General features: G+C 40.5%; 1 protein-coding gene across 1 annotated transcript; it reads right to left on the bottom strand.

Moving 5' to 3' along the window:
* Positions 1 to 716: 716 nt before the first annotated feature.
* Positions 717 to 11,152, bottom strand: sgsm1b (small G protein signaling modulator 1b). Its single transcript, XM_070924362.1, has 24 exons — positions 11,090 to 11,152; positions 9,094 to 9,169; positions 8,096 to 8,258; positions 7,751 to 7,903; positions 7,480 to 7,547; positions 7,197 to 7,339; positions 6,960 to 7,091; positions 6,669 to 6,793; positions 6,511 to 6,578; positions 6,259 to 6,422; positions 5,981 to 6,110; positions 5,436 to 5,562; positions 5,292 to 5,356; positions 5,050 to 5,195; positions 4,819 to 4,947; positions 4,548 to 4,721; positions 4,316 to 4,384; positions 2,241 to 3,497; positions 2,037 to 2,161; positions 1,871 to 1,953; positions 1,654 to 1,763; positions 1,469 to 1,565; positions 1,196 to 1,363; positions 717 to 805 (listed from the first exon to the last, which is right to left on the bottom strand). The coding sequence occupies exons 1-24, from the start codon at positions 11,150 to 11,152 to the stop codon at positions 717 to 719; spliced, it is 3,924 nt and encodes a 1,307-aa protein (XP_070780463.1).
* Positions 11,153 to 13,329: the final 2,177 nt, after the last annotated feature.

Genomic DNA, 13,329 nt, shown 5'->3' with positions numbered 1-13,329 from the left:
GTGTGCATCAGAGTGCAACACAGGAAGAGGAGCCATCAAACCTCAGAGAAGCCAGCAAGTGGTCCTCAAAATGGTTATTGAGAAGCAAACCACACATGCTACTTGGACACAACCTCGCACTGACCAAGCAGGGGTAGGTCAGTGCTAGTATCTCTAATGTTTACAAAACCAAATCATCCAAAATGCCAGACGTTATTACTGAAAATATATTCAAGTGCATCACAAGATGTTTCATCATGGTAGCTACAATTTCAGCAAAATAATAATAATAATAAAACTGAAAATATATTCAAGTGTATCACAAGATGTACGATAGGTATAACTGAACAAAGTTAACCTTAAAAATATGTAGAATGACAATACAGTGAAGAATTTGGTTGCTGTATCCCTGAAAAAATAGCTAAATTTAAGGCAAAATAAATAACATCCTGAAGCAGTTTCAACAAGGGTACATTCACCAGGTGAACAATAACACTTTCAAAATAAATTTACTGGCAATAGTTGCATCTCCTGAACATTGAGAGGAGCAACTGGAAAGAAGTTGTTACACAACTATCTTAGAGTAACGAGCAGTTTTAATGACCAGTTGTCTTTTCTGTACTTACCAATCACTGCATTTCATTAACAATACATGACTGTTATGTGATCGTGTCAGTATCTTTAACAATTTAGCACAAAGAAACATGGGAGCAGCAGCAGAACAGCAGCATCCTGCATCACTTGTTTTCTATGAGGGTCTGCACTTTGTGGACCAAGTCTCGAGCCATCATGAGGACCTGCGGGACGTTGTGTCGCTCTGCCATTTCTGAGAAGAGAATGGGAAAATTGGCGCGACTTACAAGAGGCAAATTGTTTAGTAATATTGATAATATTTAATACTTAATTTTTCCCTCAATACTGAGTGAGAATGTTACAGGATTTTTGTACCTATTTTGAAAGTATCCTACGTTATCATAGCTAAAATATCATCTTAATCAACTGGTTTACTTCAATATGTTATTGGTTGACTGTCTCCTATGTGGTTTTTGTCTGCCTTCTAATGTAAAGGTCCTTGGGTGCTATATAAATGCAAACTATTATTATTATTATTATTATTCAACTGATTATTAGAACTTTATATTAGACTGGTGTAATTATGAATAATAATTGCTCTGGTAATTATCGTAGCATTTGTATTTCTCTCATCTCATCTTACCATTAAAGAACTTGATGATGTCTGTGAAGTCCATGTTATTTTCTAGGATGATGTCTCTATACATCTCCACAAGTGCCAGAGCAACGAAGAGCACAAAGTGCTCAGAGGAGGTGAACTTGGCCGCCCAGATTGTTTCCCACAAGGAGAACACGTCATCATACACCATTTCTGTGCAAAACAAAAGGAAGAAATCAGATTACATTCAGTATGTGTAAAATGCTACGTTTTGCTCTTTAATCAAGCAAATATCACGATGCCTGCGTCTCCCATCACCTCTTTTGAAGTCAAGTAGAAACCAACGATAACAGAAGTAGAAGTGAGTGTAGTCTCCATTCTGCTGCATCAGTTCAAACAGCTCAGAGTCCAGGATCTATTAGTATAAAAGCATGGCATCATCACAATATAGCTTTTGCATTCTTGCATGCATGTGTTTGTGCACATACTGTATATGTACATACCTGGATAAGAGAACGCATGTTGGCAAAGTGAGAGTCCATGGCACCTCCATGAGGAAAATTCTGGTTCATCCTCTTCATCAGTTCAGTGAAGCAGCTAAATGCCATGACCTCTGGGAAGCACACACATTTACACACATTAAAAAAGTTACTCATTTAGCCCTTTTATGTGCATTTAGGCAAAGTGTATACTGATAGTTTGTACTAAAGCTTCACTGACCGTCGTCCAGAATAACCAGGAGGGGAGCCAGCAGATCACACATGCCCTGGACGTAACCTGTATCCAGATGCTGCCACACGTAACTACAAAGACAACCAGATGTTTCAGATTTTTTGTTTTGGGTTAAGGCAAACTACAGAGATATTCAGAGTGGTGACACATTTACCTGCACATGATATTACGCAGCTTATCCAGGTTCTCGGAAGTGAAGTACCAATATGCTCTGTCACAACGTCGGACATCTTTGTCAATGCGATGTAAATTGATCAAGTACATGTCCAGTGTTTCTTGCTAGAAAAATAAGAGTTACTTCTGTTAGCGCATGCTTCTGATTAAAAGAAGAAGTGTGTGTGTCATATGTAATTCTTACAGAATAAGTTTGTTCTTCTGAGGATTCATCGTGTTTGGTGTCTCCTCCCACCTCCGCAGACTCTGGTTCAGTGAGCACATTTTCCATCTCAGGCTCATCTTCAGAAAGGCCCAGGTCAGTGCCCTCAGGACTGGTGTTACAGGCTGTGTCCAGATGGTGATCTAGGACAAGGTCCACTGATGCCATTTTCTCTCTTTGTGCGAAGGAGACAGGGGGTGCAGCAAGGCCTGCCAAAGGCCTGGCCTTGATATCCTCAGAGGTCACACATGTTATCCCTGCAGGAATGTCCTCCATTTCCAGGGCAGAAGGAGAGTCATCTGAATCGGCCGTGTCTGGAGACTGCCGGGAGTGGGACGATAATGAAAGGCTCCCCCTTGACGCTGACTGAAGAGCATTCAGCACTTGTCTGACAGGTGAATTTGAACCAGGTTTCTCAAATGGAATTTCTGCTGCTTTTTTGGTTTCAGCCAAGTCACAAACTGTTGCTTCAGCATCCTTTCTGTCTGACTCTGTGGTACAGGCCTTTGTCACTTGTGATGGGGTTTTTTCAGAAGTTGTTTCAGGCTTTTCAGGAACCTCTGGCTTTATTTCACTTGGTGAATTTGCATCTTTTTCTGCTGGAGGTGGACATAATGGCTCCACTTCCAGATCTTTGCCTTTGTGTGCTTGAAAAGTCAAGGTCTGCCCGAGTGGAGGTGCTTGGAAATATTCGTTATGAATCTCTGTTTCTAGCTTTAGAACATTTGTGTTCTCTGGAACACATCTTGAATTCATATTTGTGGCTACAGCTTTTAAATCTTCAGATTGATCATTTGTTGTTAGATCTTTTTCTTCAACCTCAAGTTTTCCCTCTGATTCAGAAGTCTCCTGTGAGTTACTGAATCCACAGTCCTTAACCACCTCACTTTCTGTAACTGTCTCCATCTTTGTCTCTGAAACCTTGTCCTTGGCTACTGGCTCCATTACATCCTCTTCTGCTGGCTGTGATCCAGTTGTAGTTTTCTCATTTAAGACTTCTGATGCTTCCGCTGACTGCTCAGAGGTTGTAGATCCAACAGCTGACTCCATTACAAGAGGGCTGTTTTCTGAACTTGGACCTTGATTTGACAGACCTGGGGAGGAGGGGTTGCAGGAGGAAAGTTGTGGGTCTGCAGTGCCACTCGCGACGTCCTTCAGTGGACTACTGTGCTGTAATTCTCCTTCCTCAGGCCTGGACTCAGTGTCAATCGGATCCACTGCCTCAACTGATAAAAATACCTGGTAAACAAAGGAAAGTGGTGAACATGCAGTACATTTTGTATCCTGTAGCAATGAAATGGACAAATGCCGAAGGATTACACCAGGGGTTTTGCATGTGTCAGCCCATACAAATCAGATATATATTACTGAAATTTCCAAGGCATACTGTAAGTTCTTATGAATGATTTCAAACCTTCCAGGCAGCCTTTGGTTTCCATTAATTTCATTACTGTATGAAAATCTCTTAGATTAGATTTGAAACATGCATAAAATGTAATATGTATTCCATCACAATGATGATGCTAGACTACAGATGAATTGGTACAAATGTTTTGTGCAGACATTCATGGCTCCCACACAATGTATCCTAATGACCTTGTTGATCTCCTAGCTTTTCCTCTAGCGCCATCCTGAGGTTGACTTTTTAAATTTTTTGTGAAACATCTCAACAACTATTAGATGAATTGCCACTCAATTCACACATTCATGTTGTCCTCAAACTGACATACTCTTTATGTGTTGCCCATGTCTTCCTATGGTTTATCTTTCCCGTTTAACTTTCTGACAACACAGCTCATCAAAGCTCAATCAAAGCTGTTTTTTTGCCAGTGAATTATGAACAAAGAATAAAAGTGACGAAACATTTACTATGACTATTCTAAAAACGTTTCTGCAAGTTGGTTGTGATTTCATTTTAATGGAAGGTAGGAAATGAATCTGAAAGTTATGGTACGCTTTGGAAAATGGAGGACATTATAGTAAACTATATACAAGTTGTGGGCCAACACTTGTTACATGAAAGAAACATTGTGATGTTCATGCGCATGAGAAACTACCTGTGCACTACTGCTGGAATCACTTTGTGAGGGGGCATTCTGTTGATCTGAGCTGCTACTTAGAGACGACTGGAGTGGGGAAAAGCATCGCAGGAGAGACAAAAAGCAGAACTGTCAGCCACTTTGCTTACAGATGTCCTCATAATACAACAAACAGTTCCCTTTCATGGTCTGGCTGTTGTGACAATGGTTACATAATGCAGCACATTTTATGCCAAAAGGTCAAACTTGCATCTGTACTGATGGTGGAGTCCCGCTGCACTGGTCCTCTCTCCACACTGGCTCCAGACGAACATCTGGCAAGGGCCTCAGCATGTTTCTCTCTCTCCCTCTGACGGACTATGGCCTCACAACCCTGCCACTCCTTCATAGTCTGCTCATACATGGTCCGCATCTTCTCATCAATCTGAAACAGAAACCTTGTGTAAACCAAGATTGTAACATTGAGTACATGTGTACCTTATAATCTTAGAATTGTACAGTCTGACAGCACATAGAAATACCTCAAGTCGGCATTTCTCAGTCATGGTGAACTGGTAGTGTCCCAACAGGAAGGGCCAGACCTCTTTGCGAAGTGAAGGAGCAACACCACCAAAATACACAAGCCTGTGTATCTCCTTTTCCTCATAGGCCTGAACAAGATTAAGTCTGGTCACACACAATTTAAAAGAAATGCAGTAATGAATTAAAACCATATTATATCTTATGGAATGGTGTTTCGGCGTGAATCTTACAGAGCTGTCCTTGAGGAACCTGTCCCAGACCTCCACAGAGAGGCCTCCTCGGGCACCACAGGGCACATCAGGGTCAACTATAGCGGTGTTGACCAGAGCAGAAAGGTGGGTACGAACTGTGGACAGATGGCGGCAGTATGCAAGCCCTGGAGAGGAAAGATAAAAGTTTGTTTCACCAGGAACAATTTGAATGAAATTATTTCCCAATGAATCAAAGTTAACCCCCAGTTGTTCGTACTCACATCCATAGAAAGCACGGGAGATTATCTGGTACTTCATGGTGTCACAAAGAAGCTTCAAGGGAGCCCTGGTAGGAAAAAAATGGCTAATATAGTCAACTGGATTAATCTGAATTTCATTTGAGCCTGTCCCTAGGAAACACTTACCTTTCCTGATTACAGCCATTAGGCAGAGAGCCATCAGAAGAGCCATTCTGTGAGCAGGAGGAGCACGAGGACTTTCTGGGCGTCGGTTGCCACATGTTCACACCCTGGTCCATCAGCTCCAGGGCCACTGCACAGCATAATAGGCCTTATCATTACCGTTCCTACTATCATCATGAGCGAGTAAAACCAGATAACATTCCGATAGATTCGGACACAAAAGTGCCTGCAAATAATAAGAAAAACATTGAAAATGTGGGATGGAAAAAATAAACCAAGTGAGAGGATGGAGATGGGGATGAGGCAGACAAATGACTGTGTGTCCATGCAAAGTCTCCTTATTGACTATAATGTGAAATGGATACACAGATGCAAAATGTAGCATTAGAGAGAAATTAATTAGAAAGATGACAACATATTTATCTATACTGAAATTGTCTAAACTGTAAATCAGTATTAAGAGAATAATGTAGCTGTAGATGTAATCTCCAATGATGCTTTATTAGATTAGCTCAGGGAGGCAGAACGGGAAGATTAAAGACACTCACTGAACTCCATCTGATTGCCAGGAAAGAGGATCCGAAACACATAATCGGTTGCTTCATCATCTTCTTTATCTGATACAGAATCACATGAGCCGTGTGGACTCCTCTTTCGCAATTTGGGGAAAACCTTTCCCTGTGAATGGAAAGGCAATGCACTCATGTATGCTAACACTAAATAGTATATGAAGCAGAATAATTGCAGGTAAACGTAGCATTATTGCCTCAGTTATTGAAAGATAAGAGGCTCCAGAAGTTCTTTATTTTCTTATGTTCATGCAGACCTTTCCTCTCTGGTTCCAGAGTGGTGGGTCCAGCTGTCCGTGAGGTAGCAGGCCGGTCTCCAGGCAGGTGAGAAACTGGAGGAGGTGGCCTCCTTTGGGGAAATGTAGAGGAGGTCTCTGGATCCCATCCTGGCTCACCAAAACTACTGTCCCACCGCTGTTCACTGGAGAAATTAACACAATAAATAACACGATAAATAACTCCTACATTGGCTACTTAAACAGTTATAAGGGGATCACAGATCACAGTACCTTGTTGATGACAGTGGAGATACACAATCTCGTCCAAACGAATTGTCATAGCATAATCCCAATAAACACTGAAGGAAAGATGAGAGAATAGGAGCCACTGAGTCAACCGTGTAAAAGTGAGAATTAGTTCTTATTAGATTGGATTCTGTCAGCCTAACCTTTTCTCAGAATCTAGCTCCCCCACGTTGCCATTCATCAGCTGATTGGGTGTCCATTTCAGTGTCATGAGGTCTGCAGTCTGATGTAGCGAAAGGTAGCCTGGGATGGCCTCCATGTCATCTCTCTACACACACACAAGTAAGAGCTTTCACATCACAACACGTCTGATTGCAATATTATTTGGATAAGCTGAGTATAAATCAATCAATTCCCTCTCTTCAAGCAGGTACTCGGATTGCATTATTACTGTATTAAAAAGGAAAAATATACTGAAAAAGAAAAGCACGTACCGGCTGAACCAGGACATTGTTCTTTCCAAACAGAAGTGTGGCTCTGGAGTTTTGGTGGAGTGATTCAACATAATCCCTCACCCACATGAGAGGGCGATCGTCCATGCTGCCGCTTGACTGTCTCTTCTGGATCTGATACAGGTTAAGAAGACATCGGAAGTATCACACATCTGATAGTATATACAGTAGCTTATAGCTGATTATTTGATTAAAATCTAAAGTTCTTCACTGTCTAACCAGGGCAGGCCGTCTGGAGGGCGAATCCTGCCGACAGTGGCCGCTGTGGATGCGATGCCGCTGTACGAGCTCATCAGCAGATGGGTCTGTCCAGAAATGGTCTGCGGTCTTAACTTTGGTGTACTCCAAAGCACAAGGGCCAACTGTAAAAACAAGGTAATTCGTATGTTTTCAAGTTCTGAACAATTGATCACATCAAATGAAATTTAGCACAGTAAGGCAAAATAAAGGGCTTGACTGCTCTAGTGTGGTCCATGTGCAGGTTAGTGCAGTTTATAAATACCCAATAGAGATGCAAGAATTGGTCCATCCACAGGATCCATCAGCATGGCTTCTTTCTCATAGAAGGCACTGAAGGAAGATTTATCAAATTTAGAACATTTTAGAAATTTTAAATTATGTGTGCAATAGGAGAACATTAGGAGGAGTTGTTTCGGAGATCAGTAAAGGAATCGGTTCCTACGTAGAACTACTTACGACAAATTGATGGTGTTGAATGGAGGAGGTAATATTCTGTATCCAGTAGCTTATAATTGCACAATGTATAACAATACCTGCTGTTCTCCACCAAATACAGGACGATCTTGTCCAAGAGCTTCTCCATCAGCGCAGTTCGGATCCACAGGTGTTTCAGTGCCTGAGGAGGGAGGTTGGCCAACTTGGACTGCCGACTGCGGTCATTACTCTGTGAAGAATTGTTCTGCTTGCTGAAAAACAGAAAAGAAACCTGCCAGATGAGATGTCTGTATAAGTTGTTAAATTATAGGACAGGCATTAGGATGCATTTTAGCACATAAAAGTAGAACACAAAGGGGAAAGATATACCAGACTAGAAGAAAAAGAATGCATAATATGATTTTATGTCACTGGCCTCTCACAGGCGGAAGTTAACATTTCACCTGTTTTCGATAAGCTGTTCCAGCTCCTGGACCTTGTGGCAGAGTTCCTCAGCAGGCGAAAAGCTTTTTGCCGCCTTCATGAAGAGTGCTGCGACCTTGTTACTACACAGCAGGCCTGCAATACGGCGCTTCAGCCCATGAAGCATGCAGGCCTCCACCACAGCTATACACACACACACACACACAAACACACAGAGTATTAGTCAATATTTGATTTGGATTTTTTGTTTTTGTTCATATTTTTTTTCCTTGAGGTGGAATCTTTTTATTTGCCCTTGAGTCATCTCATGTGCACAACATAATTTCCTCTTTGTGAAAGCGTCGATGTTTTTAACAGGTGAAAGGCAAGCGCAGGTGGCGCAAGTAGAAATAGACCGAAATCTGCCGAACACTGTCTACCGTTGCTAGGATATGAGGGATGTGAATCACACACGCGTCACTCCTGGTTAGTATCAACACCTTTGAAGGGTGTTAGTCTACTTTAATACATATCCATCCGTCCACCTTATCAAATATAAATAGACATGACTAATGGCTTTATGAAAATAAATCGTTAGGATTTACTTTGCTTTAACAGACTCTACAGGATCACTTTGCACTGTGAGGATGAACTCGTGGGAGGTGACTGCTTGACACTGATGTCAACCATCATGCTGCACTGTACGCTGTACTGTGACTTATACTATTTAAAACAGCATGTCCTGTGCCATAGTCTCTGAAATTAGATACAAAAGGCTGAACTATTTTAGGCAAAATCAATATCTACTATTCCACAAAACTATGCCACAAAATGACTCTCTCTTATTTACTTTGTCTAGTGTCTCCCTCTTTGTAGCCCCCTCTTGTGTAGCCTATGATACTCAAGTTAATGTTGAACATTAAAGCTGATGGAAAAGGCCTTGAGCATGCACCCTGAATTTTGGAATACCCTGCCCAAGAAAGATGGCTTCCTGTGCAATTCCATCACAATAGGTTTAGTAGAAATAAAAAACATTTACCACAGAAGGATATGATGTGGCTGCTGTCTGCATGCACAAATTTCCTCGTTACTGCCTCCTCCATAATTTGTTTCACCTAAGAGAGAAAGGTACATGGTGAGAGAAGACTTGACTGACACAGTTACATAAGGTGACAGGGAGTCAAAACAAGAAACACAAGAAGTAGTGGCGATGTAATGATGAGCAACGAAGGAGCAGCACAGTCCCACAACACAGTCATGAGGAAAACATTGAGACCAAATTATTCATTTATTATGTTAACTCATCTGTCTGGCTCACTACTTGTCCTCTGGCATGCACTCCCACACCATCTACGAGCACCACAGACTTTGGATTATTTTAAAACTATAACACATGCAGTCTTTTAAGTCCTGTTGTCTGCTTTCCCATCTCATAACTTCAGTTTGAGCATGGAAAGAAAAGCACAGAAACCCTGAGATATCCCTCAAGTCTCAAATGTTTTTTTGTTTTGTTTGTGTTGTTGTTTTTGTTGTTCTAGAGGAATTTCGTTCTTGATCTTTGGGTAATGTCACAAACTGAGATGCATGGGGCAGGAAGTTGCAACTAACACACTGTATCCTACACTTCCCATGATGCCATGATGCCTATGATGTCTTCAGTCCAGAGACACAGAAGACATCATACAACAGTTTTCAAGGGCCTGAGCAGTACTCCTGATGACTAGGAAACTGATCTTGATGTGTAAAATCACCCCATTAAGTTAATTTAGGATGAATAGATTAAGAATACATAAAATGTCAGCTTTCTTTAACTGGCTTGTTGCCATTCCTCTTATCTTCATCAATGACTACATTTTACTGAAATATGTATTTGTAAACCCTAACAATTTTAGAAAACGTCATGTTCTATAAAGTATTTACGTGTGTTGATAAGCAATGCAACCTTTATTGTAAAACTGACTGAATTTAATGTGAGGTTTTGTGCTGCATGTCCACAGAATGAGAGAATAGCGTACTGTAACGGTCCTGTCATGTTGAATATTGGTGTATATGTATGTCAAGAATCACATGCACACAAAATCGTTTGTGTCCCTGTTATTCGTATGAAAAAAACAACCTGAAAAGTCTGTAATGATTACAATCAACCTGAACTACAATTTGAAATGCTAACACAATGTTATTCTATTTAAATCTAAATAACACAGCTGAGCCCCTCCTTGCTGCAGGATCTAGCACCAGAGTCATGGATGTTTGAGAGGCAATGAGTCACAGGTGAGGGGGAGCACGGACACGATAAGCCTGGAAGTACCCGGCTTTCTCAGCAATGAATAAAACATCCTGTTTTCTCTCCCTGGGGAATCATGGAGTGCTCTCTTTAATTTCTAGGCACATTAATATCCAAATGGCTCACAATTCAGTAATAAATCTCCCAGTTTGGGTTGGACTTTAATGGTTGCTAGAGCACACACTAAAATGCCAATGAAACAGATGCCAAGGTCACACCTTTAAGTTTTGGTAATAAGATAGTAAGATGGTGTGTTATGGGAATGTCAGTTTAATCATGATTTCTTCAGAGAGATAGAGAGAGAGAGAGAGAGAGAGAGAGAGAGAGAGACTACAACAGGATATGATATAAAAACAGGTTTTGCATGGACTGAAAAAAAAATATCTGTACAAGACTTCTTAAATGTGTAGTTTTTTCCCTCCCCAATATAAAATCATCATCATCACCACCATCATCTGTATCATTATCGTCATCATCATCATCACCACCATCGTCATTATCATCTTACGCCAGTCTAACAGCAAAAAAGCATACAGTTTTACAGACAGCCTACTTGCATCCACTCTTATTATGTAAAATAAATGGTCATTTTTATGATAAACAGGCCTGTGGCGTAGTCGTGGCTCAAACCCGATGAACGATGTCCACACACACACACACACACACACACACACACACACGTCGTCTAAGCTTACAGCGCCAGTAAACACAAACTGTGATGAGCAAGAGAGAAATAAAAAATGCAACGAACCTCTTTCTTCACATTGCGCAGCAGTTTCTGACGCGTCTCGGCCTCTGTCACCAGAGAAAACATAATGAATATGCTGATCAGATGCTGTATCGGAAATAAATGATGATAGGCTCACCACAGGAAAATAATAAGAACGGCGACTGTACCTCCCATCGCTCCGGGAAGGGTGTAGCGGCTGACACGCACAGCCTTTTCTGTTTTTAGGGAGAAGGTCTTGAAAGCAATGTAGACAACAGTGGTTAAAAGGCAGAGATGCTCCGAGATGCACGATGTGTCCTTAGCGACTAAATTAAACCTATCTGTTACCTCTCAGCCAACCAACACCCCTTTAAAGCCACAGTAGCCTATACATTAAACCATACAGCGCCAACACCTACTCGCATATTCTCCACTGCCTGTAACACACACACAACAGACACATTAACATACGATATGCAATGTGTATTTTATTGCGGCTAAGTAAATAATCCTTTAGCGTTTAATAAAAAAAAAGTTTTCATTATCAATTCAATCCTCACACCATGATTTTTCTCCACAGGTGGAACACATAATAATTAAAGGTAATGAGCCCTAAGTCAAATTAATAAAGGCCTCATTAAATTAATTGTCACAATTACAGAAAGTGGAGAGAATAACAGGAACACATCAGTATAGTGCATTCATATCCTACCACCCCACAATATGGTTTTCACCATTAACATTATATCTAATTGTTGAACTATAACTCATCTTATCATGTATATTATTTTATTTCTATGTAGTACAGTAAGTTGTAAATTATATATTGTGTAGTGTAAGCAAACCATTTGATGTCTATGTGCTGACATTGTGAACCTTCAGCTTTGGCAATACTGTACTTCATTATGGCCATGTCAATAAAGCAAATCCGAATTTGAATATGGTTGAGACACATAATGGTTGAATCTTACTGAGACAAAAGAGTTATTAACTCAAGTCTGTAGTATTTGTGGCCATAGTTTATGTTGTTGCACTGAATTGCTTTAAAGGGCGTTCCAGTTATTTTGTCCACCCTCTGTACTCCGTGTGGGTGTTATGGATACATTTCTATATTATGGGATATGTGATTTTATATCACAGTACCGATATACTGTACATATTGTGATATAATCTTTTTTTTTTTTTTAATTAAGAGATTGTTGATGGATATAATAACCAGACATGAATGTGTGTTGTTGGCTAATCAAGCTAATTAAAAATCAGATAAATCAAAGTAATTCATTACAAAAATAATATTAATAATATTGTCAGTTTTGCTCATTGATTTGCTACATTGATCTCAGACAACCAGAGATATTAAAGGGATGGTTGACACAGTATTAATAGTATGGGAAAATGACTGTAATTATACAAATCTATATCATGTGACTGTAGGCTATATATTGTCATCTCGCACGTGACTACTCTGGTCATTCTCAGGGGTTGACCACAGGTTACAGTACATGAAAACCACAAACCTCAACCTTAGACACTCCACTAAAACAAGGGGAAACTCTCACAGAAACATCACAAATGCACAATAGAGACACTGGTGATCCTAATCTGGCGTAGCACCGATGCCAGCAAGGACACATGATCTGAGTCTTCCCTGGGTCATCAGAGCCATAGTAGGTCAAAAAACAACTGGATAAGACTATTTATGATACTGATGCTAGCCACAACCTGAAATTAAAAGAGAGCGGAGCCACGTTCACAGACTGCAGAGATCAGACAAGCTCATTTCCTCATCCCGCTCATATAAACACCAATATGAATGAACACAGACCACAGCACACACAATCTAAATACCCCATCAGCAGGGAAATGATAAGCCTAGTGTGAGTAAAAGGTTTTGCTTTGCCTATTCAAGTGCAGACCAGTCCAGAGATGATTATGACTGCCAGGATATTGATTGGAGATACCATGGTAGTATATGATGCAGTGAGTCTCTGCTAAACAAGATGGTGCAATTCCACGTAATATGCTTGAATCACCTTTAAGTAACATTTGGTATGAAGTAGGAGGCAGTGAAATCTAGGATACATGTTTTAAGTGTTAGGTAAACCAGAGAGGAGGAGGACAAGATCAAAGACGACAAACTAAGGATTTTAAATACAATATAACACATGGAACTGGCACATACCTTGATAGTGCAGTTGGGTGGAGAACAGTGGTTGAAGAACTATTCAAACAATTTAGTAAGTCTGTATTATCAGCAAAATGCACTTAAATATTCAATAAAA

The sequence above is a fragment of the Enoplosus armatus genome, chromosome 18 (assembly GCF_043641665.1).
Source record: "Enoplosus armatus isolate fEnoArm2 chromosome 18, fEnoArm2.hap1, whole genome shotgun sequence".
In the NCBI taxonomy this organism is placed as follows: Eukaryota; Metazoa; Chordata; class Actinopteri; order Centrarchiformes; family Enoplosidae; genus Enoplosus; species Enoplosus armatus.
Note: the sequence above shows the minus strand (reverse complement) of the source record. Positions and strands in the feature narration are given on the sequence as shown.

Coding starts and splice junctions, on each gene's coding strand:
- sgsm1b (XM_070924362.1), bottom strand. CDS start 11,152: ATGTTTTCTCTGGTGACAGAGGCCGAGACGCGTCAGAAACTGCTGCGC. Junction 7,904..8,095: donor GAACAGCTTATCGAAAACAG/GTGAAATGTTAA, acceptor TCTGTTTTTCAG/CAAGCAGAACAATTCTTCAC. Junction 4,948..5,049: donor GGTTCCTCAAGGACAGCTCT/GTAAGATTCACG, acceptor AATCTTGTTCAG/GCCTATGAGGAAAAGGAGAT.